At 44.8% G+C, this 26,365-nt stretch overlaps 3 protein-coding genes and 1 long non-coding RNA gene across 9 annotated transcripts in view; 2 read left to right on the forward strand and 2 right to left on the reverse strand.

Annotated features, from left to right (window-relative positions):
- LOC128888455 (tyrosine-protein kinase Btk29A) overlaps positions 1 to 23,393 on the forward strand; it is a 145,393-nt gene extending 122,000 nt beyond the window's left edge. For all 4 annotated transcript variants that reach the window (XM_054145325.1, XM_054145326.1, XM_054145327.1 and 1 more), the window contains 11 exons: positions 15,839 to 15,900; positions 16,021 to 16,104; positions 17,632 to 17,696; positions 18,631 to 18,696; positions 18,787 to 18,915; positions 18,998 to 19,191; positions 19,268 to 19,439; positions 19,520 to 19,688; positions 19,766 to 19,884; positions 20,481 to 20,733; positions 21,132 to 23,393. In XM_054145325.1, the coding sequence (XP_054001300.1) occupies positions 15,839 to 15,900; positions 16,021 to 16,104; positions 17,632 to 17,696; positions 18,631 to 18,696; positions 18,787 to 18,915; positions 18,998 to 19,191; positions 19,268 to 19,439; positions 19,520 to 19,688; positions 19,766 to 19,884; positions 20,481 to 20,733; positions 21,132 to 21,233 (1,415 nt within the window). In that variant the 3' untranslated portion in view covers positions 21,234 to 23,393. The remainder of the gene's footprint in view (positions 1 to 15,838; positions 15,901 to 16,020; positions 16,105 to 17,631; positions 17,697 to 18,630; positions 18,697 to 18,786; positions 18,916 to 18,997; positions 19,192 to 19,267; positions 19,440 to 19,519; positions 19,689 to 19,765; positions 19,885 to 20,480; positions 20,734 to 21,131) is intronic.
- Positions 1 to 23,676, reverse strand: part of LOC128888479 (uncharacterized) — a 92,650-nt gene extending 68,974 nt beyond the window's left edge. The window contains exons 1-2 of one of the 3 annotated variants that reach the window (XR_008460264.1): positions 23,539 to 23,676; positions 8,612 to 8,730 (exon numbers count right to left, since the gene is read on the reverse strand). This is a non-coding gene — a long non-coding RNA (uncharacterized LOC128888479). Of the gene's footprint in view, positions 1 to 3,341; positions 3,569 to 8,611; positions 9,675 to 23,538 lie in introns of those variants that run through there. The other 2 variants (XR_008460263.1, XR_008460262.1) reach the window with 2 other exon arrangements.
- LOC128888465 (deaminated glutathione amidase) lies at positions 21,265 to 24,913 on the forward strand. Its single transcript, XM_054145339.1, has 6 exons — positions 21,265 to 23,290; positions 23,564 to 23,702; positions 23,778 to 23,933; positions 24,008 to 24,214; positions 24,288 to 24,500; positions 24,573 to 24,913. The coding sequence occupies exons 1-6, from the start codon at positions 23,250 to 23,252 to the stop codon at positions 24,732 to 24,734; spliced, it is 918 nt and encodes a 305-aa protein (XP_054001314.1). The 5' UTR covers positions 21,265 to 23,249; the 3' UTR covers positions 24,735 to 24,913.
- A 55-nt stretch (positions 24,914 to 24,968) lies between these two features.
- LOC128888466 (ER membrane protein complex subunit 3) lies at positions 24,969 to 26,358 on the reverse strand. The gene is made up of 4 exons (XM_054145340.1): positions 26,084 to 26,358; positions 25,751 to 26,007; positions 25,342 to 25,683; positions 24,969 to 25,265 (listed from the first exon to the last, which is right to left on the reverse strand). The coding sequence occupies exons 1-4, from the start codon at positions 26,230 to 26,232 to the stop codon at positions 25,255 to 25,257; spliced, it is 759 nt and encodes a 252-aa protein (XP_054001315.1). The 5' UTR covers positions 26,233 to 26,358; the 3' UTR covers positions 24,969 to 25,254.
- Positions 26,359 to 26,365: the final 7 nt, after the last annotated feature.

Here is a 26,365-nt window from a genome sequence, read left to right on the forward strand (position 1 = left end):
GAGTTAACGAGACGCGAAGTAATTAATTTCTCTAGCGTGTCGCGCTTTTTCTTCCGAAAGTTTATCAGCGAGCATTGAACTTGCATCGATTGGGTCGCTTCGAGCAACTCTATAATTGGGTCTCGAGGAACCTGTTTTCTTCTTTGGTCTATTCGATGCTTCGAAGAATCCGAGAGTCGCTCATGAAAGCAGCCGATATCTCCCGTCGTTCCACTCCGAACGAAATGTAAATTTCATTCGATACCACCGAGCCAATTCGAGTCCCGGCGTTCTTTCCTTTTCTTAACATTTTAACAGGCGCGAACCACGAGTCGGATGCAATCGTTGTATATTGAACAATCGCGAGAAAACTACGCGGTCGAATTGTTCCCCGTCGAGCTTAATTGCCATGAAAATCCAATTAAGACCGATGACGTCGGGGCCGAGCGTTGTCGTTGACCCATCTTATCGTCATTCGATGATCGATTGATTAAATTGCCTAAAAGAGGAACGTTGCGGAACATCGACGATGCTACCGCTAATTACACGTGACTAATTAATTACCACGGTTAACGGGGACAGGAGATAGCCTCGTGCTTCGTCGTTTAGATAATTCATTCGTTTCCGATATTCGATCCTTTAAGGTAGCTTTATCGAAGAGATGCGACGAGTACGGACGCAATATTTCTCAATTCCGCTCAATGAACGTTCTTTTCTACCGTTAACGAGTCGCATCTCGAATTCTATAGAACCGTATTAAAGTTGGCTTTCTGGACCACCCTCTGACCACGGAATTACCAAAACTAATTGTTATAGACCTGACCACGGGCCACGAGAATCTTGCGTCGAAATCCACGATCGGGGAGGCGAACAGGTGAAACAGTAAACGGAAACGGTCGATTGGTTGACTCGGTTAAAGGCCGCACCGGAAGCACCGCAAACATTAGCACTGCTCTTGACATCGAGTGTCTAATAATATAGTATGAAATTCCGAGACTCCAGCGGCCCTAATTTCTGAAAGCGTTTGCCCACCCACTTCAAAGGACGGAGACGCATTCTGGCCGGAGCTCGCCAACAAGACCAAACACGGCTCGTTTCCATGCTGGTCCCAAAACGATACTTGGTTCACGCGAACAACGAGTCTCTCGATCTATTAACTCGAGAAAGTATCGGCACACCCAATTTTCTTTGAATATCTTCGCTGTACTCAACTATCGACTCAACTATCGATCTAAAGCTGGGTGTGCCGATACTTTTTTGACCCACTGTGCACAGATACTGATCGACTCGAGCGTCGAAAATATTTGGTTCAGACGAGTTTATTACACCACGACCAACGAATCTCGAATCGTATCGACCGAAAGCGTACGCGTTCTCTCCGCTTTCGTCTGTTTCGCGGATCATTGCGAAGCGTTCACACGTGCTGTCGCGACGTTCAAGAAGTCTTTCTTCATTTCCGCCGTTCGAGACCACGATCGTGCGTCGTCGCGCGAATGGAGAACGGAGACAAAGGCAGTCGCGACTGTTCGGAGTCGCGGCGAAAAGATTTAATTGCCGGGAAGAAAGCAACTGGAGTACACTAAAAGGCTCCACGAGGTACGCGTAACCGCGCTAAACGACCGAGGACGCGCGTAGACGCTCGTTTTATTCCCGTCGTAAACTGGCCTGGACGTAAAAAGCACGAGTAACCGTCCATTTCGGCCGGAAACGAATGGCCCTGCTGCGAAACTGACCCACTCCGTTTGCCCCATTCTGTTGGCATTTCATTTAAAAAATGAAAACGACGCTCGAAAATGGCAACTCTTTACACTTGGATATGGAGTGGAATAAAATAGCTCACCCTATGTGTAATGTCGTCTCTAACGTTACTGTAAAAAGAAACCTCGGGTCCTCGATCATAGATCGAGCGACAGCGGTTGAAAACGTTCGAAAATGGCAACTCTTTACACTTGGATATGGAGTGGAATAAAATAGCTCACCCTATGTGTAATGTCGTCTCTAACGTTACTGTAAAAAGAAACCTCGGGTCCTCGATCGTAGATCGAACGACAGCGGTTGAAAACCGACTCGATAAAATACGGGAGAGGGAAAACTAATTTATTATTAACGCAAAATGTATCTATGCTCGCTGACTTCTGTTTGATTAAATTTAAAAGTGAAGAAACCAGAATGGTTTTCAACCATAAAATCGTGTTTTCGAAACTTCGGCTTATCTCTCTGAATAATCCGTCGAGCGTAGTTTAGAGAAAATCGAACCATGCCCTTCGACACTGTTCCGCTAAAATAATCTAATTTAGCGAAGTTCCCCCGATTCCTCGGTGAAGTTTAATCGTCTCGCGTGGAGTGTATGCGCCGAGCAACTATCAGCCACCGACAACACGATTAAGCCGATCGAAAGCTGTTTTATATACTTCACGGTTATTCGCGGAATCGCGATTATTCATTCGACGCTTAAACTAAACGATCGCTGGTCGAAATGGTCGGTTATAATTTACGGGAACTGTCATCGATCAATGTAGTATCGTTTAAGAGAAAATCAGAGGCTTCGTTGTTAGACTTTCCGATAAACTCGCAAATTTCCGGTAAATCGATTTAGCTCTGGGACAGGATTCGCGAAATTGCTACCAACGAGAGTGTAAATCCGGTCGAGACGACTCCGTGGTATACCCTAGGCGAATTCCGTAGACGTGGATGGCTTCGCGAGCAAGCGAATGCTTGCGAAAGTCATGCCACTGCGAGCACGGGAGAATAGCTTCCGAATATTTGCTCTGACTCGCTCGTTCCGCGATATAGTCAAACTCCCTTGTAGTTCCGAGAAACAAACGCGTTGGGAATTGGACGTCGAACGCTCGAATCCGCGCTTTTCAACTATATACAGGGTGTCCGAAAAGTCGGGGAGGAGCCAGAAATAGGGAGTAGCTGAGACGATTCTGAGCAACAATTTCCTTTGCAAAAATGTCGGATGGGGCTTCGTTAAGGAGATATTGAGAGAAAACCCCGACCAATCAGAGCGCGCGTAGACCGTTGGAGCGGCCGCGGTAGCGATGGCTACGCGCTAGGTAGCCGCTCTCGTACGCGAACAAGTGACTCGACGTGCATCGAAGGACATTGACGCGGCCGCTCAGCGTCGTAGCCTTCGCTACCGCGGCCGCTCCCAACGGTCTTTCTCTTAATATCTCCTTAACGAAGCCCCATCCGACATTTTTCCAAAGGAAATTGTTGTTCAGAATCGTCTCAGCTACCTCCTATTTCCGGCTCCTCCCCGAGTTTTGGGACACCCTGTACAAAGCGATCACTATGGTATAAAAATCGACTACCAGACCGCGGATCTGTATGCAAAATAAAATGTGTCGTAAGCGTACCTAGAAAACTTGAACTTAAACTTACTTGAAACACGGCTTCGTAACGTGATGCGCGTACACGGCACTCCCGATGGAACACGTCCTTCCCCGATCAAGGTTTAACGATAACTGGGACTTTGTATACAAAGCATCAAGGAGGAATGACCGGGCCATGTTGTCGAGTTTGAATCTCCAAACGGTTTCCAAACAACATTTCGCCGTACACATACGTCTCGAACAGACTGTAAATAAGGATTTATTCCACTCTGGGAATATCGTAACGTGAACTTTGCTCTCAATAGTTGTTTATATTTTTCTATTGCTAATATATTATCCCGTGTACGTATACCGTGTGCGTTTCGTAGTTTCTCGGACGTTAAAAAATTTCCTACGAACGCACAAAAATCCGAAGTCTATCGATTACGATGTTTCGAAGGGAACTCTAACGGCACAAAGAACAAAATGGTGGCTGTTCGAGCGGTATCGCGCTATAGAAACCGAATGAAATTAATTATTTTACCACGGCGTAAGGGACATCGCTAGAGAGTTACAAGGGAATGTTAATTACGAAATGGCGTCGGAAGAACGCGTTTCGCTTAATTACGACTCAACTTTTGATTCACTGGCTAACAAAGGAAGCTTCGATAACGCTGTGTGCTAAACGAACGCAAGTCAGCTTAAGTAACTCTCTAATTAATTACTGAAAAAGTAAAAGGTCAAACATTTCCCCCCCCCCCCCCCCGTAACCAATTAATTTCCCCGTGTATCCGCGTGGGCGATCTTTTTCTCTCGAAGCCGGAAAATGGTAAGCTCGGACTGGAAAATGCGCTCGGGACGTGGTCACCTTCGAGGCATGGTCGCCTTCGTCAGTGGCGAGGAGAAATCGAGAGTTCTCGAGTACTCCAAGTCGCTCGCGAGGACTCTGGACGATTTTAAAAGTTGAGTAAACTCGACGACAACGAACAGTCGCCGTTCTCCTATTGGCAATCTGCGCTTGTTTCGATTTCGAATCAGAGCGCGAAAGAGAAGAGAATCAAATTGCATTCGGGATTGATTCCTACGACAGCCTTGACAAATACGTGTTTCCTTGCATTTTTCGCTGAAATATCATCGATTTCTCTTCTCCCAACCGATCACAGAAGGTGGACGTTGGAAGCTTCAGCTTCCCTATCGCACAGCCAACTCGCAGCCGTTGGAATAAATGGCGAGAGGGATGAAAGCGCGGCCGCTTGCTTTCAGTTTCGGTTCGGAAGCCCGGAGTCCCGGTTCGGATTCCAATTTCCTCGGGTGCGAATTCGTCCAAGGACGAGAATCGACGAGCACTCGGAGCGGACTGGGAAGCCGGCGCCCGCGCAATTTAATATTCAGCGAATCTGGAACTAATCCAGGGGACCGGGTGGCATTTTTGCAAAACGTGACACTGCAATTTCCGTCGCGGGCACGACGCCCGTAGACCGTGCCGCCTTACCCCAATTTCACCCTTTTTCCGTGGACAAGGACGGACCCCCGCGTCCAATTCCTCTTATTCGACTCGAATCTCTCCAACGGTCCCTCGAGGTGTCCACGTTCGCGTTCCTCGATCGATACCAGACGCATGCATTACCGTCAAACCTCTTCTCGAGATTATTCTAACGCCGCGTTTCCGGTTCCTGACGGCCAAGACGCACGGTGGCAAATGATAAACAAGCAGTTTCACCAGCCGCTGCTGGATGCGGGTGTCTCTCGCGCGAGGAATCTCTCACCGGTGTTGTTTTAACGATACGTGTGCTATTCTCGATGCGAAACACGAGCTCGACGCGTTAGCTGCCAGACTAGAATCCTCGAAAATTTCATTTTTGCCCTAGTATGCAAAATCATATTGCCTAGTTAATTTTCTGACCTTTTTAAATTCACGAAATTCGATCGTATCCAGATTTACCTTCGCGGCCCACTTTACGAATTAATTTCTTTAATTCTTCGATCAAAAGTCTTACCATCCATTCCTCGGCGACCAACGCGTTAAAAATGGAAAAGCCATCGAGACTTGCGATACGATAACAAATCGCCAACAATTTAGCAAAGAAAAAGAAGCTGTCCCAGTCTCGATCATAAAATGCGAACAGCCTCCGAGTTATCCTATGGATTGATCTGTACTCGCTCGAGTCCACAGCTCTCGTCGCAGTTTTCGATCGAGAGCCGTCGGGAGGATAGAGAAGGTAAGGCGAGTGTTTCGTCTGCAAACAATTAAAGGGCCGAAGTGGTTGTGCCTCTAGAAAAATCTCGTTAGGAGTTATTCCATCGCGAACTCTCGCGACGAAAATCGATACACGGGTGGAGAACAACCCTTACAAACGAAAGCGGTTTCTCGAGGAAAACGAACGTTACGTCGCCCGGAAACTCGACCGTCACTTATTGCAACGAGTTTCGATAAACGTGGCTGATAACGGAGGGGTCTCGATCCTTCGTTCCAAAGACGCAAAAACGCGCGGATGGGAATTTGTCCGCGTTTCGTCGAAGGGTCAGTTACTCGAACGATCGATCGCGCGCAATCGACGTTTCGCTGCTCGCGCAGGCCGTGGAAAGTGATCGAACCTGCGAGCAAATGACGAATCGTGCGACAAAGACGTAAGAACGTGTCCTACGTGAGACCTAATACTTGGCGATGTTTATTCCACGCGTCGAGCACCGTAAATCTTACGTGTTTCGATTACGTGATCGATTCTAGATCGCTCGCGAAAAGACCGTGACACCGTCGTCGTAGGTTTGAAATGTCGCGTCGTGACCGTTAACAAAGCGCGGCGTTTCGTCGGGCGGTATATCGCTTGGGAAAACGTTCCTACAAGGCATCGCGTGATCAATTAAAAACAGAGAAAGGGAGCAACGGAATCGACTCGTGGCGGAGAATTAATAAGACACGAAACGAACGCGGGAACGGTGGCGGGAAGGGTTAGGCCCGTTCGTTCGTTGAATGCCATGGGAAGACAATAGCAAAAAGGGGGGGGGGGGGAAGGAAAGGAGAAAAGAAAAACTGAAAAGAAAAGAGAAGAAAGTGGTCGAGAATAGCACACCGATTAAGTTGACTACTGATAACGTAGCCGAAGGGGAAGTCGCGCGGGAAATTGTGCATTTCGGTGGAATGATTTAAACCCCGTTTAAAAGGTTTCAAGCGGTTTCATCAAATGCGCCGGGTAAATTACAACGTCCTCCTGGCGGCGAGACGCCGACGGAGGAGAGAGGCGAGACGGACGAACGAAGAAAGGTGGAAAAAAGAACGGGGAACCCGGATATATTGTCTGACGAATGCAATTGGGAGCTGTAAGATCGATCCGCGCGGCGTAATATCTGGTTGGTGCATAGCGGTGATGCACCAACACCAAGGTTCGCCCTCTTCATCCTCTGTTTGAAACGCGACGGCATTAAGCACCCCCGCGAGAGCTTAACCCTCGATCGTTTCTCCAACTTTTCCGTGGTCACGGGTCCGACCGAGCAACTCAACTCCGAGTCACTCTATTCTTGTTTAAGGTGGGTCACTCGCGCGCAAATCAACCGCTGTTAGTCTTATTGTTGAATATTTCGGCAAGTAAGAACACTCGGGTTTCATGTCCTCCGATATGTTTAAGAAACAGAAAATAATTCAGATAGACGGCGACGCGATCACTCGTGTCCCACGGTTCGACGACGAGTAACTATAATTCGTCCTACATATTTTTAGAATAGATTTTTGCGTAAATTAAAATTTATTACCGTTAACGTGAACCTCTTACTTCTCTCCTTATTAGTTTTTATTTTACATTGCTTGCCGTGCTTCTTACGCTGACTGCATGATAACGACTTACCCTCTTAAACGAGAATACGAATTATTAGCCAATTTCGAGCAACGAAGCTTGCCGTTAAGCTTGCAGATACATTTTCGCGTAGAATAAACATCACTCGGAAAGAATAACGTTCCCCAAGAGGTAATATAACCTGGGTTGGATTTATCGGGCCACTCGGTACATATCCGTGGAACATTATGCATCGATGCGTACAAATTTATCGAGATTCATGGTATCTTCGCTTTAGTTGGCCGTTATTAAAAATTTCTGCGAAATCGATACGCGGTAGGTAACACGGCTATTACCAGGAGATATTCATTACGCGGCGCACTGCAACGTGCACGGCCTGAAATTATTCGTGGTAGCACGATTTTTCTGCGACGTGGTACTCTTTGCTCGCGCGCGTACTTGGGCGAAAATAGCAACGCGTGCGGCTAGTTGGCCATTAAACGCGATGATAGAGTGATAACAGCAACGAGGGTAAGAAACAGAGCGCGGATAAAGACTGGTTTTCCGTTTAGTGGCAATAATTAACGACCGCCGAGGAGAAATTACGAGCGAGCCGCGAAAGAAACGGGGGCAATTACGTCGTTTGACGATACCCGGAGCAGAAGCTCGTTCGCATCGGTGTGTCGAGAAATTAAACCTGGAACCGGCGTAATAACGGGTTCATCGGGGATTCAAATTTCATCCGAGATCCTCGCCGATTATATTCTGATCTCGGGGAATTGCCGACAATTTAGGCTATTCCCGCCGAATTCTACGGTAGCTCGCAGCGTTACCCCAGTTCAAATATTCCGACAGAAATTGCTCGTAACCAAGCTGCCGGGACGATCCGCGCGCGGCGCATACATCCGTGCGCTAATTAAGAACTCGCGTACGGTCCGACCAGCGTCGAGCGAATTATTTTTGGTCAAATTAAACGACGAACGAACGAGCAACCGTTTCGAACATCTCGAGAGGAAAAATAGACGACGTTTCGGTCGAGTTAAATTGAATTTTCGATAAACGCACCGCGAAATATGTACCTGGTCGTTCCGAGGAAGGAATCCGCGTACGTCGCGCGACTTTGTTCGCGCATCTTCGACGTTTTCGAATGCTATTGTTTGCGCGGAGTAGATCTGTACGTTACCCCGTATCCTGCAGAGACCAATACTCGTCCCGCTTCCCTCGTACAATTGTTTTAATTGCGAACTTTCAGCGACCCGATGTTTCAGGTGCAACTGCGATAACGCGTTCCCCCGAGGTCGCGAGTATCGCATTCGAGACTACGATAAAAGCTTTCTCGTAATATCGCTTTGCTCCTTCGCTATTCTATTCCCATTTCCTCGCTGTTACTGCTTTTTTACGGGAATGATAATAATTATTCGGGGGAAAGGAGGCACTCGTCAGCTTGAAATCTTTACACTTTTAGATGTGTAGTAAAGTAAACAGGATTGGGTCAGTGGTTATAGCCAACCAAAGTAAGGTAAAATTACTTGGCTACATTTTACTTACCCGTGGTAACGCATCCTCCTTACTACCACCGACGCTGTTCTTTCTTCCTGCGATACCAATACACGTTCTTCTTGTATTTATTCGTAGTAATGCCCCTTGAAGTGGTACGTTCTGCTCGTCTACAAAGAAATACGTTGCATTATAAGGAGTCGCAGTACACGTTGGTCTTCTTAAAATACATTACGGTACTCTTCGGTATTTATCGTAAAAGAGTATTAATCGTTACACTGAAACACCTGTTACGTGAGTAACAGTTTTGTTTCTAATTCGGAAACTCGATTAAAATTTCAACGATCGCCAGGCCACGTGGCTCGAGGAAGCAAGGGAAAGAGAGACACGTTACGGTTGCGTAATTAGACTCGATGCCCCCCACCTTCCTCGCGAAGTAGCGGGAAATCTAGTTAGTTTGCGTAACGATTTTAAATTCGCTATTGTCTCCGCGCGGCTCGTAATTACTCAGCGTCGACGTCTTTGCGGGACGCAACCAATGCGTCAGGACGGCTCGGGATTTTATGGCCGACTGCTCGTGTACAATGCTCGGCCGCGGCCACCGGTACATAATGTACCGGTACACGTGCACCGAGCAGGTACTCGGTTACGTAGCGACCGTAATTAATCGGTTTTTGTGGGCCCGCCAAGGTGGCAATATCGCTTCGGTACGCCCGCGGTGATTTTCAATCGGATCCACGTTCTTACGCTGTTCAACATTTTCTGTCGACGCATTGTCGAATCGTGTTCGCACTCGAATTACCTATAAAATACAGATAACGTTCATCGGAGTTTATTCGGATCGTTTTAATTTCGCATTCAATTACGAAATAATAGCCGGTGACACAAAATCGATCTGTGCAAAATTGCCGGTCAACGATGTGTTAATTCGGCACGAATGATAGTAAACGATACGTAGCCGAGTTTTTTGTACCGCCTCATACCAGAGAAGAATCCTGTCTTATTGCTGCGATCACGTCGAGCCAAGAAATGCAATCCCTGTCGTCGACTCGAGATTATCCTGGACCATATGGCGCATCCATCCATCGAGAATACATTCCCCTTCATCCCGAAACCCTCCCCATTGTGGACTCACGGAACCAGAAATACCTCAATCTCCCTAAACTTCGAGGTAGCGAAGGAGCATCAAGGGGAAGCATCGAATTCTCGATCATAACCCGAAATCCGGCTGGACCCGTGATCGATATCGCAACTACCGTCGCGGCGAGAAGCAAACTCTGTCCCCCGTGCACCTGCGATGATCGATATTTGTCACTGGGAAGTTGGCGACGATTATCCGTGCTCCGTCGTCCAGCAAGCGTAACAAAAATTTCATCGTCTGTATACCTCGCGGTAGTTCTCCACCTTTAAGATAGTCGGTTCCGTGAATTTCTTCGACGAAACAGCCGCGCGGTCCACTCGTTAAAAAGTAAAGCGAAATTTATGGAGCCGTCATCGATCATTTTTCGCAGGCAGGAAGCCGTCCGCTCCGAAGGAGCTCTTTCATTGATCTTGACGCGGCTCCATTATACTTCCTCGCAGCGTGGCACGTGTATTGCTCGATGAAAAAGCGGTATGCTGGATATCTGGGGCGCGCAAATCAAAGCATAACGATCTGCCGAGTCGGACTTTAACGCGGAAGGCAGAAGATTTCCTTAAGGGAGTCGTTATTCTGGTCGGAAAACGACGCCCGCACCTGCTCTCTTCTTTTTCCAAACATTTATCGTGCATTCTTAACGCGCGTACGATATGCATGGACGGACACGATTTTGAATGTTTTCAAAGCAAAAGCGGGGCTTTGCGCGACGTTCGACGCGACACATCTTTTTGTACGATCTCCGAGGATGACCGGTCGGAAACGCGAAATATCACCGTTTTTTGCGAAAAAAAAGAACCTCTATGGTATCTATCCGTGGCTATCGGTTGCGCTACTGTATTTTATGCAGTAATTTTTTTAAAAGTAAAATCACCGTACTTTTACAACTCCTGGAAAACGCCGATGATTTCAACTCTGTTATTCATTGATTTCACCTTCTGTTATAGGAGCGAGACGATCAACGCCAAATCAAAAAGAATTCTTTGCGTGCAAGATCGGGAACGCGAATAATTTACGCGTTGAGACCGCTTCCGCTTCCTGGTAGAAGCTCCGTACTCCGGAGTACGTTAAACAAACCTCCGACTTTCCATGTTCGCGGTTTCGGTGCAACAGAACCTAAACGCTCCAGACGCACTTACGCGCAGCTTATTCTAGAATTTGCTGTTTCAACTGTCGCGATAAGAAACGATTAACGGGATCTCTTGTTTCCTGTTCAACTTGCAGAATTTTCGAACTATTCGGACCAGCCACCGCGAAACGCAACGAAGCACGCTTTTTATGCAAACAGTTCCCCTCTTCGTTTACCGTGCGAAAATTACGAGAAGCCATTTATCTTTCATCTGGCACACGCGAAACGCTTTTGAATGTATCTCGAGTGCATCCGAGGAGTCTCAAACGCGAAGGTTGTCGGTTCGAATAGGACGCGCAACGCATCGAATGAAATGAAAAATCGTCGAGGTTTCTCTTTCCGATATGTTTCCATTAACGAGTGTCGACCGAAGTACAGCTCAACCGTCGCGGTTCTTTCCCTGCGAAATGCGGCTACGTATCTCCCTTCGAGCAGAATCGTATTTACTCTTCCGTACACATTTATACCGCTTATATATTTCCGGAGGCACGATTTTAGGAAATCGAGAAATATTCAGTCCTTATTTCAACGATACGTAAACAGATATTCGTATTTATTGGACTGACGCGCGAGGGAATAATTGCGATACGAATTTGAGATTTTTACGGCTAGTTCCTGTTATTATTAGCAACGACGCTGGCGTATTTCAAATTGTTTCATCGATTTTCACAAGAGTCGTAAGATAAAAGGTAACTCCATGTATTTTCCATTAAAAACTTTCGAAGATTCGGTGCACGCGTTAAAAATCGTTAAAACAAGGACACAAACTAAGCGACGAGTAAAACTTTAAGGTAGGAAACTACCAAACTTTCGCTTGGTACGGTCCAAGGAAAAAATGAGAATTACACCGAAACATTTAGCTTCGCGAAAATCGTAATCGTTCGCTTACGAAACGGAATTCGTCGCGGCGCATAACCAGAGGTGCGTTTTGCATCATTGGAGTCGAAACGCCGTGGAATTAATTTTAATCTGCGCGGTTAGCAAATCTTTCGGTTATCGCGCCGAAGAAGCGCGGGCTCGTCGGTAAATTGATAAACCGACAGACGCGTTCCAGTTTCGAAAGGTTACGGAAATTCGAGTTTTGGGGCGGAACGAGGATTTTCCTTTCGGTATTCGCACGAATCGCGTCAATAGCCACCTTTCTTTTCAACGGGAGGCCTGAAAATTCGACGTTTCGATGGATCGGGGGCCTTGCGACGAACAACAGGTCACGGACAGGCGGTGGAGGTACGCCATATTCATCATCGACTGCTAATTAAAATCTATCGACCCAGTTTCTTCGTCCTTGTGCCAATTTTTATGGGAACAATGCAGTATTTCGTTAGAAACGCGAGAAATTGCTTAAATTCAGTTGCTGATCAATTTACTGCGTATATCCAGTCGAGGTTTCTATTCATTGGTAGGGATAGTCATCTTGCATCTATCCACTCGATCCTGTACTAGTAATTTACCACCCCTATAGCTCGGGTACCTCGGGATCGCCGAACCCGTACCGTGGCTACAATCGAACATAACTACAACTCCTGTGGTATATTACACCGAGGGAACTCTTTAAAGACATTCGCATCCGTCGTGTTCCTTGACTCTCATTTCTTCGATTCTCGAAAAACCTCTGTCGTATCTGAGACTGTTGTACACGTATCTCCCGTCGGCGGTCTTTCGCGAATGAAAAATCCACGCTCGCGATAAAAGGAAGCGAGACGAGTGAAAGAGAAAGATGGAAAGGGGCGCGAGCCGCGGTGTAAGATGAAGACGCGTGTATCCGTCGTCGGTGAAGTTAGCGCACACTCCTCCACGCGGAGGAGCACAGACTGCTTCCGGTAATGAAACTCGACGCGAAGAGGAAGTTCGAGAGAGCGAGGGAGCAGCGAGGGACGCGACAGGCACGCACGTGGGGACGTTGAACGGTCTAAGGGATGCTGGAGGGGATGCAGGAGGTTGAGGTCGCATTGATTTTGTCTAGACAGGGTGGAGACTAGCTGTGTCGTCCTTCGCTCACCGTTGATACGGCAGCCAGCGCGGTTTGTGCACGCACCTGCGAGCGACTGCACTCTTTCGCGGCGGTTTCGCGGATCTAACCGATTTTTCGGGCCTGATCGTTAACGTTTTTTTTACGTTTTCCCGTCCCTATGACTCGTCTCCATCGTCGCGATCGTCGAGCAAAATCGCGAGTGACGCGACGTCTACCACTCGCGCGCGATGAGTGTTTTCGGTAAAGTGCCGTGGAAAGAGTGAGAGACGCGGTAATTTCAATTTAAAAAAAAAAAAAAATACAACTACTGTGCGAGATACAGTAGCGTAACCGATCGCCACGGATAGATAGCAGAGGAATTGATTTGAGTGATTTTGAAAAAAAACAAAGTTACTCCGAACGTTTCGCTATTAAAGGTGCAACCATGCATGTAACAGCGTGTTTGGTAGCTGGTGGTGGGACATTGTTTTCGAGAAAGCGGGTTCTTTCTTTCGGTTTCCATTCGGATTCTACTCGTTTAGTCGTATCAAACTATAGGCTATGATTCGCACGAGATCTTGCTAGTTCCATCACGATGTCACGAGTGTCGTCGCGGTTACGTCAACGTTTGATTCGACGACGAATCCACGTCAATTTCCGCGGTCTGCGTAAAATTCAAACCGACAGCTTATCCGCGGAGCGACACCGCTGAATAAAATGTATTTCATCGACGAATCGTTGGGACTAACGAGCTTCGACGTTGTTCGCTCGTTACGCCGTTGCCGTTAATTGAGAACACAAAGAATCGGATGTTGCCGCGAACGAAAGAAAGGGAACATTATTTCCAGCGGGAGCCGCGTATTAATGTAAATTGGACGTTACGGAAACAGCCAGGAATAAAATACGAGCTGCGACGTTCCCGTTTACGGAACAGGATTCGTTGGCCTGTTCCAACGCGCCACGAGCAAACGCCAACCTGTCCACACCGTGGGTTTGTTCGAGTATCGAAACATCAGCGTTCGACGAATGCCACGCGAACAATTTTAACCCTTTCGGTACTACGGGGAGTTGCTTGTTTCGAAGGAGGTATGCTATTCGGCTTAACTTTGTCAAGTTGTGCTATTCTTCGGAGAGGGATAGAACGCAACAAGCTTTCTCATTTTAGCACTAGTAAAATCGAATTCTTTTCGATTTCGACTCGATCTTCTCAGTCGACGGGCGACTTCGAACAAAAAGATGGGGATAGCGAATATGGATTTCCAGACAATACTATACTTTCTATAGTATCCTTTACAGAAGTTCAGTGTCAATCACGCTCGAAATTTCTACGAATTTTTTTACGTTTACCGCAAAACACGTTTCCTTCTTACACTGCCGTACCGAAAGGGTTAACGCCCCTGTTAAAGGGAAGGTCTCGATCGAAATAGAAAATATCAAGAACCTCCTAAGAACAGTCCTTCTAACCGCTTTCATAAGTTTCTCCAGCCCTCGAAAATTTGCATCGAGTTCTACCGAAGCAATCTTCGAGGGTTTCGAGCTACCAATCCGCGATAGAAAAGTATCGCGATCGTAACTCTGCGAACGGTGTTTCGTTCGCCTGGTTAACGGTCAGGTGAACGTTCCGCGACGCGCGATCGCCGATAAAGTCTCGCAACAGCAGAGTTTGCGTTCCCTTTTAGAGTTTCCATTGTCGCGACGCGCTTGTCAAGGAAGGATAACGACACGAAAGGAAAAATGCCGTACCACTGAGGGATCCTCCTGCGCGACGATATATTTGCGAGGCATCCGTCGCGATGCCGCTGACGTCAAGGTAAATCGTTCGCTTCGCGAGACGCGATAATATTTAGTCGACAAATAGTCCCGTGCACGCTCGCGATTTCGCGTCTTTCAAATGCATTCTCTGGCTGGCGACTCTTATCGGGAAACCAACTTCAAACGTCCGCGACGAAAAGCATCGGGAATACCTTATTCCGCTACTGTCATTGTTAAACCGAAGATATACTTTTATAAACAAGTTTGTGGATCATCTTCGGCGGAGGAGCCTCCTCGAACCATTCTACTCGAAATGGAACAAATACTAGTATCGCTGGTACGAACCTCCTAATATTGGCCAGCCAACAATTAACTTCCTCCCTTAGATGGAATCTCGCTTCGCGCGACTCGCGGTGCTATAATTAGTTGTGCAATTTCGGTTGATTCGCAATCTTCGTTTCTCGTTAAGGACGAACAACGTCACGGGAACGTTTGGCGAGCGGACTGCGAACCGAAGGGGTCCATTCTTTTCCAAGAGCCTAGTTTTGAAATTTGCGACGATAACTTGTACGATAACTTAAACGATAACTTATTATTATTCTTGTTTAATTACCAGAACAGAGGAGGCAGTTAATTGGTAACGCTCGATAAGAAAATCCGTTTTAATTCCCGTTCGTTTCGAATTTATAACTTGCTCGGTATCGATAATTCTGTTTAATTAAAAACCAAAATTGTGGCCGACGTACCGCTCGGAATTTATCGCGAAAATGTGCGTGACGGGCGAAATTACTTCGGCGTTGTTTCGTTGGTATTGGCTCCCTGGAAAGTAACGGAAACGATGGAAAAATAATCGTGTTCGCAAAAATGTCTACGTTCCGCTCGCGTACCAGCTCTCGCGGCCAATTCCTCGAAAAAGTTATCTCGGTTCTTGGATTACTTTTCGCGATGAACTACAAGGGTTCGTTAGTATTCGTTAAAAAAATCGCAACGAACGTAAGCTCGTTAAAATGTAAGTCACGAGGTTTCTTCTTCAGAGCATCCTCTCCGCGGCATACGCACCGATTATCGTAATAAAAATACGAAGCGCTCCTTCCTTCGTGGAAAACCCGAGAGCGGGGTTACCTTTTCAAACATAAAAACCAACGATTCAATTTCACGAGTCCGGCTCGTAATAATTTCCATAAATATTCTTCTTCTATTCGTCGAGCTCGCGCATACGAAACCGAGAGAGGAAATTAAATATAAAATTCTAAAACACGTACGACCCGATAACCGACGATCGTTAACATATCATGATTTTTCATTTTTCAGGGACCCCCTCGACTCCGATAATGCCAGGGGGCACGCCCGGTACCCCGTCTTCTAAAACAAAGGTAAACCGACGAATTTGTTCGCAAAAGTTATCTTTAAGTCGATTCCATCAATGAAATCGGTATGTGTGTGTGTGTGTGTGTGTGTGTTAATCAAGTGTACGCAAAACGGCAATGTTTTAGGACAAAATAATGATGAGAACGAAGGTCGTGGTAGCCCTGTACCCTTTTCGAGCGATCGAAGGAGGCGATCTGTCTCTCGAAAAGGTAAGTGAAATTCAATCCCAGCTCGTCAACCTAGATTCCCCTAAATTTTATCTCGACTACATCTGCAACATCTACCGTTTGGAAAACGTTCCGTCGTGACCGATCGCGCGACTTCATTTTCTAACGTCGACGAAAGCTAGGAAACGACCTACCGCGACGCGTTACGTTTTCCCGACGCGTTCGAAGTTACAATCGCGTCGACGATCAACCTTTCGCACGAGCGATTCCTGTGGTCGGATAACGGTCTCGATAACGTCCCGCGCCGATCGCATTATCACCGAGTCTCGCGCGAGCATCGCTGGAATTCTGTGGATATACCGGTTATCCTCTAATATGCGGAGAAACCGCTTCCAGATCCCATTAACACTCGGACATGGCCATCGACGCCATATGGCGCTTTATCAACGGCTAAATCAACCGCGCGACGTTTTACAGCTTTTGCTATGCATACCCGCGCGCTTCCTCGTACACGTACGCGCGTCGATATCCAAATTATGCGAATTCTGCGGTGAACTTGGCGCGACACACGCTGTTACGTTATTAGCGGCTGTTGCATTTTCGGATGTCGGAAAAGATCGATCGGATATTCCGTGAGAAACGGAACTCGGTCCGGTATCGATCGCTTCGCGTAACGAGCAGGAGCTCTTACGGGATCGGCTTTTCTTTTCCAGCGTCACAATTTAAACGAACCGCGTATGCACACATCGGTAACTAACCTTTGGTCGCGAATGCATCGCTACAAACGTTTCCCCGTTCCGTCTTCGTCGTTATGGCCCCAACGAAATTTCTCGAAGCGATTAAGCAGCTGACGACTGGTTAATCGAATCGTGTACGTCCAGCTCTCTCGATGGCCCTTTTCGTTCCGTTTTCGATTAGAAAACGCGCTGGTTAATAAATCCGTAGCGCGACGATTTTCGCCGAAAGCGATAAACGCGAAACGTCCGTCGTTGCTCGAAGAAATCCGGTCTATCCTCTCGAACGGAAACGTTCTTGGGTTTTCGCTCAATTTCATCCGGTTCGATGATACACCGATGCCCCACGCGGGTAGCGTTTCGCGACAGGAAAAACTGGGTCGAACGAAATACACGGGAAATATAGAAATCTCGGGAACAAACACGAGTGACGTGGGAACGGGAGGTGACACGGTTAGTCGGAACGTCGAAATTGCGGCCCCCGCGGTTGATGTAACGTTATTCGATTTCTGGACCCCGTGGAAAAAAAAAAAAAGCGTTTCGCGAAGCTGAAAGCTACGCGACACCACTCTCGGCATCGATGAACGATCGACTCTAGGTTTACGGTCATTTTCATCCGCAAGAAAAGAGTTTCGCAAGAAAATTTACATACGCCGATTTACACGAATTCCGATGCGCTGTATTTTTTTTTTTTTTTTTTTGGAGAACGTCGAAGCTCGCTGCACACCCGTCCGCAAGGAAGCGAAAGCTTTTACGACCCTGTAGATTATAGCGAGAAACATAACTCTAGGATATACACGGTTCGCCAGAGGCAAATGAACTTGTGTTATTTCAGGGCGCGGAGTACGAGGTGCTGGATGATTCTCAGGAACATTGGTGGAAAGTCAAAGATGAGCACGGGTACGTAAACGCAGCGTTTACATTCGGTGACCCGACGCACCGGATGGAAACCGAAGAAAAATAGTATCGAGAGTTTACGGACGTTATCCGTGCCAGCCTTGCGACGAGAAAAACTATACAAAAAAAAAAAAAAACTATGAAAAACACAAACTATCAGAAAGTAGAAGATCGATGTGCTCGGACTTTATGTATTTCGCTTTCTTTTCGCGCGCTCGAGACTTGGACCTTGGATATCTTCCATGCAAACGTATTTTTGTTTAAACATTGTAGAATAAGAACCGTGGCTTTCGATGAGGGTACGAATGACGGTGGAGTCGACTAAGGCTCCCGAGCATACAGCGCATGCTGGATGTCTTTCAACGACTTAGTTCTCTCCGGTCGCTCTTCGTGTACTGTAATGATTGCTTGGTATGCCTAAAAGCGGATTACGCGGCAAGGGCTGTGTTTGTTGTGCGCCGAATGGCCGAGGACTCGAGGCACAGATACGTCCTTGGTTCGCGAACACGAGTGTAAGGAAATCGTTGCGGCCGGTGTCAAGGAAGCACGAGCCAAGGAGAACTAGGACAGGATACGATATTGCTATGCGCTTAATCGATGCGGACGTGCGTGAAATTTTCGATCGTAAATTCGTGGCGAAATTGAAAATGACTCGAAGACTCGAGGAACGTCGTAACGATACTCGTTAACACTAAACCGGTCGCATTGTCACCCTCGACGACGTGTTTCGAACTCCATTTACTGTAAATTACTAATTGGATCTCGTTAAAACTTGAGCAACGTCATCTGACGTCGATGCGCGATGATCTGTGCAACTTTGGCTTCTACGGAACCTCGCCAATTGTTAATTAGTAACCTGGCGGGGTAATCTCTCGCGAGAAGAATACTTTTAGCGAGCGTGATACTTATTTTCAAATGGTCCTTCGTCCAATTTCAGATCGATCGGCTACATTCCCAGCAACTACGTGAAGGAAAAGGAGCTACTGGGTCTTCAGAAATACGAGTAAGCGCGTGTTTAATTTTCTTTCCGAGAGACGCGAACGATCGTCGTTGCGAATAGTGATCGAAACGCGGCACGTGTTTGAAATTACAGATGGTACGTGGGCGATATGTCCAGACAACGCGCGGAATCATTGCTCAAACAAGAAGACAAAGAAGGATGCTTCGTCGTTCGCAATTCTTCAACCAAAGGACTTTACACGCTTTCCCTTTACACTAAAGTGTGAGTATCGTTTATTTTCGCTACCGTCGCGTCCTATTCTACCTGGGAGGGTTCCAATCGAAGGCCGTCCGTATCGTTACAGCCCCCATCCTCACGTGAAACACTATCACATCAAGCAGAACACGAGGGGAGAATTCTATTTGTCTGAGAAACATTGCTGCGGCTCCATACCCGACTTGGTCAACTATCACAGGCACAACAGCGGAGGATTGGCCAGTCGATTGAAGACCAGCCCTTGCGATCGTCCGGTACCACCAACCGCTGGCCTCAGTCATGGTTCGTAATTCCCTTGGTAAATCGTACGAACATCGAGAACAGTTCCCATAAATAGACAAATCCATCTAATTCGCAGATAAATGGGAGATCGATCCGGCAGAGCTGCATCTATTGGAAGAGCTAGGCTCTGGGCAATTTGGAGTCGTGCGAAGAGGCAAATGGCGCGGTTCTATAGACGTTGCTGTTAAAATGATGAAAGGAGGCACCATGTCCGAAGACGACTTTATAGAAGAAGCTAAAGTGATGACGTAAGTTGATCGCTTTAACGCCCCATCCCCACGAGAAACTTTCGAATAACGATAAGCTAATAGCAAGTTGTTTCGTCTAGGAAACTTCAACACCAAAACCTGGTCCAGTTGTATGGCGTTTGCAGTAAAGATAGACCGATATACATCGTCACCGAGTACATGCGACATGGATCTCTCCTCAACTACCTCCGTCGTCACGAAGCAACATTGGGAGCAAACGTCGGTCTCCTTTTAGACATGTGCATACAGGTGAAGTTGACGCTCTATACACGTTACAAAGAACATTTTCCGACCCTCCGCGACTATTCCCATAATTCTCATCGCAGGTTTGCAAAGGAATGGCTTATTTGGAAAGGCACAACTACATTCACAGAGATCTTGCTGCGCGCAATTGCCTGGTAGGCTCGGAAAACGTAGTAAAGGTGGCAGACTTTGGACTAGCGAGGTGAGAAACGTTACATTTGTGGTTCAACTACCATTCCTCTGCTCCAGTCTTTCGAAGGAGGGTGTTGAGAAAAGCTCCTGTTTGGCATCGCCTTGAAATGAAAAATTCGTGCAGGATCTTTTACAGTGTCTTTTAGAGAGTCCCAAGGAACAAAAAATGTCGGAATCGGTTTCCCGAGAAACGATGGGAAAGTTGTCAAAAATACGTTCAAAGTATGAACCTTCGTATATTTTACATTTCGTCGTCTTCCTCTTCGGATATCGAACTGTCCTCGATATATTTAACGACTTTTTATACGTTCTGCGATTGAACGTGTCCCTTAGTTCAACGTGTCAATTCTTATTTCGAAGACGGTTCGATGTCCGAAGAAGAAGAGGACGACGAAATGTAAAATACACGTAAGTTCCGTTATCGTCGCGTTCATACTTTGAACGTATTTTTGACAACTTTCCCATCGTTTCTCGGGAAACCGGTTCCGACATTTTTTTGTCCCTTGGGAGACACACTAAAAGATCCTGCATGAATTTTTCATTTTCAGGCGATGCAAAAAATGGCCATTTCTTAACACCCTCCTTTCTAACACGAAACGTTTCCAGGTATGTGCTCGACGACCAATACACCAGTAGCGGTGGTACCAAATTCCCAATCAAATGGGCGCCGCCAGAGGTCTTGAACTACACCCGCTTCAGCTCTAAATCGGACGTCTGGGCCTACGGAGTACTCATGTGGGAAGTATTTACGTGTGGAAAGATGCCTTACGGTCGCCTAAAGAATACCGAAGTAGTAGAAAGAGTTCAACGAGGAATCATCCTAGAGAGACCCAAAGCCTGTTTCAAGGAAGTTTACGAGGTTTGTCACAGAGACACTTTGTAAGACTGTACCGACCGATTCTGAACACTGGCAAACCAAATTAAACCAAATTATGCGGGGATACTTTTATTCTTTCTGGTCGTGGTTGTTAACGCTTTATCTACCGGGCTATTTGGAAACAGTCTTTAATTCAAAAAAGAATCATCTACGGTACCATATGCCAATCTAAGCTGGCAATAGTTCCTCCGTACGTGTTGCTAGGTACATTGTATGTTTCCAAGTATGTTACCAAGTATGTTTCCAAAAATTGAACAATGTAAGTAGACAACCATCGACACGGTAAATAAATTCGAAAAGGTTCCTTCCAGCGACTATACCACTGTACCACTCTGTACCATCTTCGAACGACTATCCAATCAGTCAACGAATTGTTGCAGGTAATGCGAAAATGTTGGGCACATTGCCCGGAAGTGCGACCATCCTTCCGCGTTCTGAAGGAACAGCTCATCAGCGTATCTCAAGGTCTGCTCAATGATTGACTCAACCTCCTACGGTGTATGCGCCTATCGTCGCCTTCGAGCAGGTCAATACAAACAGCGAAATCTCCGTCGCTCGAGCGATCGCCCTCGATTCTACCATCCTCGAACTCCTCATCGTCGTACAACTCGGCCACATTGCCGTCGTCGCGGAAAACACGTGCGCCAGCCTCTCTGCCGCCCTCGGTCGATTTTCTACACCTGTCGTCATCCACGTGTAAACCGAAGAAAGAAGGGTCATCCTCACCGAGTACACCTGGCCACCAACCTAGTCAACCATCGTCAAGCTCGTCTAACGTCTGTGACATTTGCAGTTCCTACGGACATCCGTGGATTGAAATTTGCAAGGCGATACGAGCCACTAAAGGCAAATAATTTTTCTTTTTCTTTTTGTGAATGCGTGTGTGTGTGTCCCGAAATACGTGTGTCGTCAACTTCAAACGACTGTAACGCAGCTTACAACGCGACAGAATTTATACCGATACGTTATTTCAATCTCCAACGCCACACTCCTAAACGTCTCGATCCCTTTTCCATCGTCCCACTCCTTCCTCCGAATCTCCCCCGTTATTAAATACTGATACTTCAAATGTTGTTTTCTTTTTCTTTCTTTCTTTCTTTCTTTTCTTTTTTTTTTTTCATTTTTGTTCTCGTCAAACAAAGATCCGAGTGCGTGATATTTTTGCGTTTCGCATACTAGTTTTTCCCCACTCCGGTACGATTTACTTTCAGTCTCTTTCTTCCATACAACGATATGGATGCATTTACGAATAGTACGGTAGTATTTATTGAGTGTCCTTAAACGGACACAGCTAGTAAGTTGTGAGTTTTCCGTAGGAGCATATACTGGTCCCTTTTGTTATTGACTTTTTAACGAAACAGTAACATTACTCTACGATGAAAAGCATTATTTCTGCTTAACGAATGAATTTAATAAATGAATGTCTCACTTGTGTATTATATACTATGACAATTTAATAAAATAGAATAAAGAAAGAAAGAATTAGCGGAATTATTTATAGGTTTAGGATATCCCGATAGCGGAATCCGAACGATCGGGGAAACGTGATCGAACCTGTCCCCGCGACGAGATGTTTTCGAGCGAAATACACGACACCGACACTTTTTCTGTTCCTTGTTTTCTATGCTCAATTACCCAACGAAAGCTACTCGTTGGTAGAATAACGTAATACGATACTTTGAACGACCGATGTCGTCACGTTTTCGAAGGTTTTCTTAAAAACATTTTTTATGGCTATCGAGCTTACAAATACATCGCCAAAAAAAAAAAAAAAAAAAAAGAGTTCTACCTACTGAATTTATCCGAATCGGTGATCTTAGCAATTATCAGATTCAATCAAAAGTTTGATGACGATTGTCGAATCATTATTATCAAAGGCACGTAGAAATAAAATAGAAGTAAAATAGAAGTAAACTTACTTGTACGAAAAGAAGGTGGAAATACTTTCTCACGAACGCCATCAGTATTCTCACTAATATGTACGCTCCCCGAGTAATTTTAATTGCGTTAAGTAAAACATTTCATTGCTAGTATAACGTTATTCGAACGCTACGTTATGGTAACACTTTAGACGTACGATACTGTTCATTCGGACTAAGATTATAAGAGATTTTTACGGAGGCACATTTGCGCGGTATGGAAACTGATCGCTGAATGGGCGCGAATTTCAAAGTGAGCGTCTTACTTCGATCACGTGGATGCGCGCGCATCCTTCGAGAGACCAGCCCACCTTCAATTCCAGCTAGGTCCTACCTAACCTAGCAAACTTGTGACACACGATTCGTAAACTTACAAACTTAAAAGCAATTACTATGTATAATTCGTGTATAAGTGTAACTCGTGATTTATAAGAATTGTCACATTCTTTTTCGAAAAGGAGACGACATAATAAAATAGATGCGAAAAATTAGTATACGTGTACTGTTTTACACCATTTGATATTTACGAGTATATTAGGGTTTGAAATGTTCAAACTGTAAAGTAAACAAGTGATAAACATGCGATTTGTTATCAGTTTTACTAACATCAGATACTGCAGGTAATAAGAGTAAATAAAATGATGTATATCGAATAAACCATTCGAAGTAAATGTGATTTAATTTGTAGCCATCTGTAATAAAGAGTTTTTCTTTTAGTATTAATTCTAGATAAATTATACTGTACTGTTACGTGTCCTTCCACGATAAGTGTTAGAAATGTGTATTATAAATTTACACCGATTGATATAATAATTTTTGATCAAATAAAATTTAAAAGAGAACAAATTTTTTTGTCGCCCTTCCTTACCTCGTCGGAAATATGCCTGTTTCAGAAAACAATTTGCAATGAGCCTCAGCACAATGGCAAACCCGTTAATTGCGGTGTGTCAAATGACATCGACAAACGATAAAGAAAAAAATTTACAAACTGTACGCGAGCTTGCTGCAAAAGCTAAATCTCGATCTGCTTGCGTAAGTACGCGAGATACTTTAATTTAATTCTTGGTTATTGATCTTCGTTATGAAAGTGTCTGGAATATTTGATAGATTGCATTTTTTCCCGAAGCATGCGATTACTTAGCTGATAATAAGAAGGATACGATAGCTATGGCGCAACCCTTAAGTGGACCAACTGTAACATGTTACAAAGACATTGCAAAAACTAACAAGATTTGGCTATCGTTAGGTGGATTGCACGAGGCGGTGAGATATCTTAAAGATACAGTATTTACATTGATCTTTTCACACTTAATATTTTATTGTAATCGCGTTTACAGTTACCCGATAACGAACACCGAATAAGTAATACTCACGTTGTAATAAATAGCGAGGGCGAAATTGTCGGTACTTATCGTAAAGCCCATTTGTTCGACATGGACAATAAAAACACGGGAGTTCGATTAATGGAATCGGATTATGTCTTACCAGGAGAAAAAATTGAGCCGCCTATAACAACGCCGATTGGCAAATTAGCGCTTAGTATTGTATCCTTTATACGTAAATGTAATACTTTTTTCTCAAATATGAATAACTAAAGATACTTAGCCGGAAAATTAGTGTTACGATATGCGCTTCCCTGAATTATCTCTTACATTGAGGAACATGGGAGCGCAAATTTTAACGTACCCATCAGCGTTTACGTACCAAACAGGTGCTGCACATTGGGAAATAATACTACGTGCTCGGGCAATAGAAACACAGTGTTATGTTGTAGCTGCAGCTCAAACTGGTGCGCACAACAAGAAAAGAGTTAGCTGGGGTCATGCTATGGTAAACAATTTTATTAACGGTGTGTAGTATTATATAACGTTATCGTTTATATCAATTATGACATTTTCCTAGGTTATAGATCCGTGGGGAACAATATTAGCGCAATGTAGCGATAAAACTGACATAGCTCTAGCGGAAATTGATTTGAATCATATGCAACAAATTCGAGAGAATATGCCATGCGAAAATCATCGTAGAACAGACTTGTATCCCAAGATGGAATCGTTAAAATAGCCATCTTAGGTATCGTGTAAATACTAAGTATACACGCAACTATACATAACCTCTCTTATATTTAATATATATACAAGTGTTTATTCCAGGGTATTAGTAACTAGATAACAATAAAAATTATTTGTTATCCATTTTTTTTAATATTTTGTATATACAGTATTTATAAACTATTATAAATATTTTGTATATATATTCATTGTTTCCATATACGAGCGAATGCTCGTGCTCCATTCGTTATGTAGTAAATAATTAAAAATTAATGAATTCGTGTTATATGTAAAACGAACATTTATTATTACGCAACTTAGTGTACATACCATTTAATAATTTATAAATATTAAATACAAATACCTGCTTGTACTTTAAAAGTGCAAATAAGTTTATATTTTATAGATGAAGACTAATGAAACAGGAGATAGAATATTTCAAATCATAAATAACGTCTTATTTCTTGTGCTTGCTAAAACTATTAGTTTGTTTAATATTTTTTAAAACTTAAATTACTAGTAGCGTGTTTCTTTTACTTGCTACCTGTACAACAAACGATAATAAAAGTTAAAAAACGATCGTAATTTTACGCAGTCTATCGTCGTGAATATTTACGCACTTTCATTGGTATCTGTCCTTTGAGATCCTATCAGGTCTGCTTCGACACCCTGTAATGCCCAATTATGTTCATATATTTCCAATGCTTCCCACTCTGATTTGAAAGCAGCTTTTGGATCTGGTGGCATAGACATAGCAGCACCGGATACTTGATCTTGCTGAAGTCTAAAGGCATCTGCAGCATTGCTTTCTCCAAGAACAAGGGTGTAAATAGAACGCAGTCCAAACACATTAAGGAAATACCAAGATGCAGATGAAACCCATGCAGCATCAAGAGTAACTAATTCTATACCACGTTGTAACATTGGTTTGAAACGCAATGTCAAAGGAAATGGCACTTTGGCTGAAATATAGATACAGAAGATTAAGAACCTATCAAAAAATTGTGGTTTCACAATTAATCTATTTACTTGTAACAAAGCCAGATAACATCCAATTGATCCATCCACCTATGAGTACAGTTGGCAAAACATTGGTTACATTTCCTTTTAACATATCTATCATCATGTTAGGATCCGTCATTGGATTCTGTGCAACGGGAGCACGCTTTTGTGTTTTGAAATACCCTGTTTCTTCGTTATTAAAAAAATGCCTTCTACTGATAAATGCCATTTTCGGAATATATTGACCATTTTCTCGAAGTAATCTAGATCGTATCATCACTTGACTGGGGAACATTAAAACAACGTAAGCGGGGAGTACATAATTTGATTACTTCGAAATGCAAGGTGTAAAATAATTACCTGTCTTGCACTTGATGAACCTCGACTTTCTTCTGCGAGGCAAGTAGTATCGAAACATAATGACGGATGATTCCTACGAGAAACGTAATCACAACAATTGGCAAAAACACCCAACCCCGAATGTTTGGATCTAAAAGCAACTCAGCCATGCCGCTTGCTGCTGTTTCAAAATTTACACGGAGGAAAGAAGAAAGATAAAAAAACCAAACAGCCCAAAGAACATTTTACGAAGATAAGAATGCTTGTCGATGCCGCGTTTACGTTTCACCAGTCACTAGCAAT

This window comes from Hylaeus anthracinus, unplaced genomic scaffold, assembly GCF_026225885.1.
Source record: "Hylaeus anthracinus isolate JK02 unplaced genomic scaffold, UHH_iyHylAnth1.0_haploid 11994, whole genome shotgun sequence".
Taxonomy (NCBI): domain Eukaryota; kingdom Metazoa; phylum Arthropoda; class Insecta; order Hymenoptera; family Colletidae; genus Hylaeus; species Hylaeus anthracinus.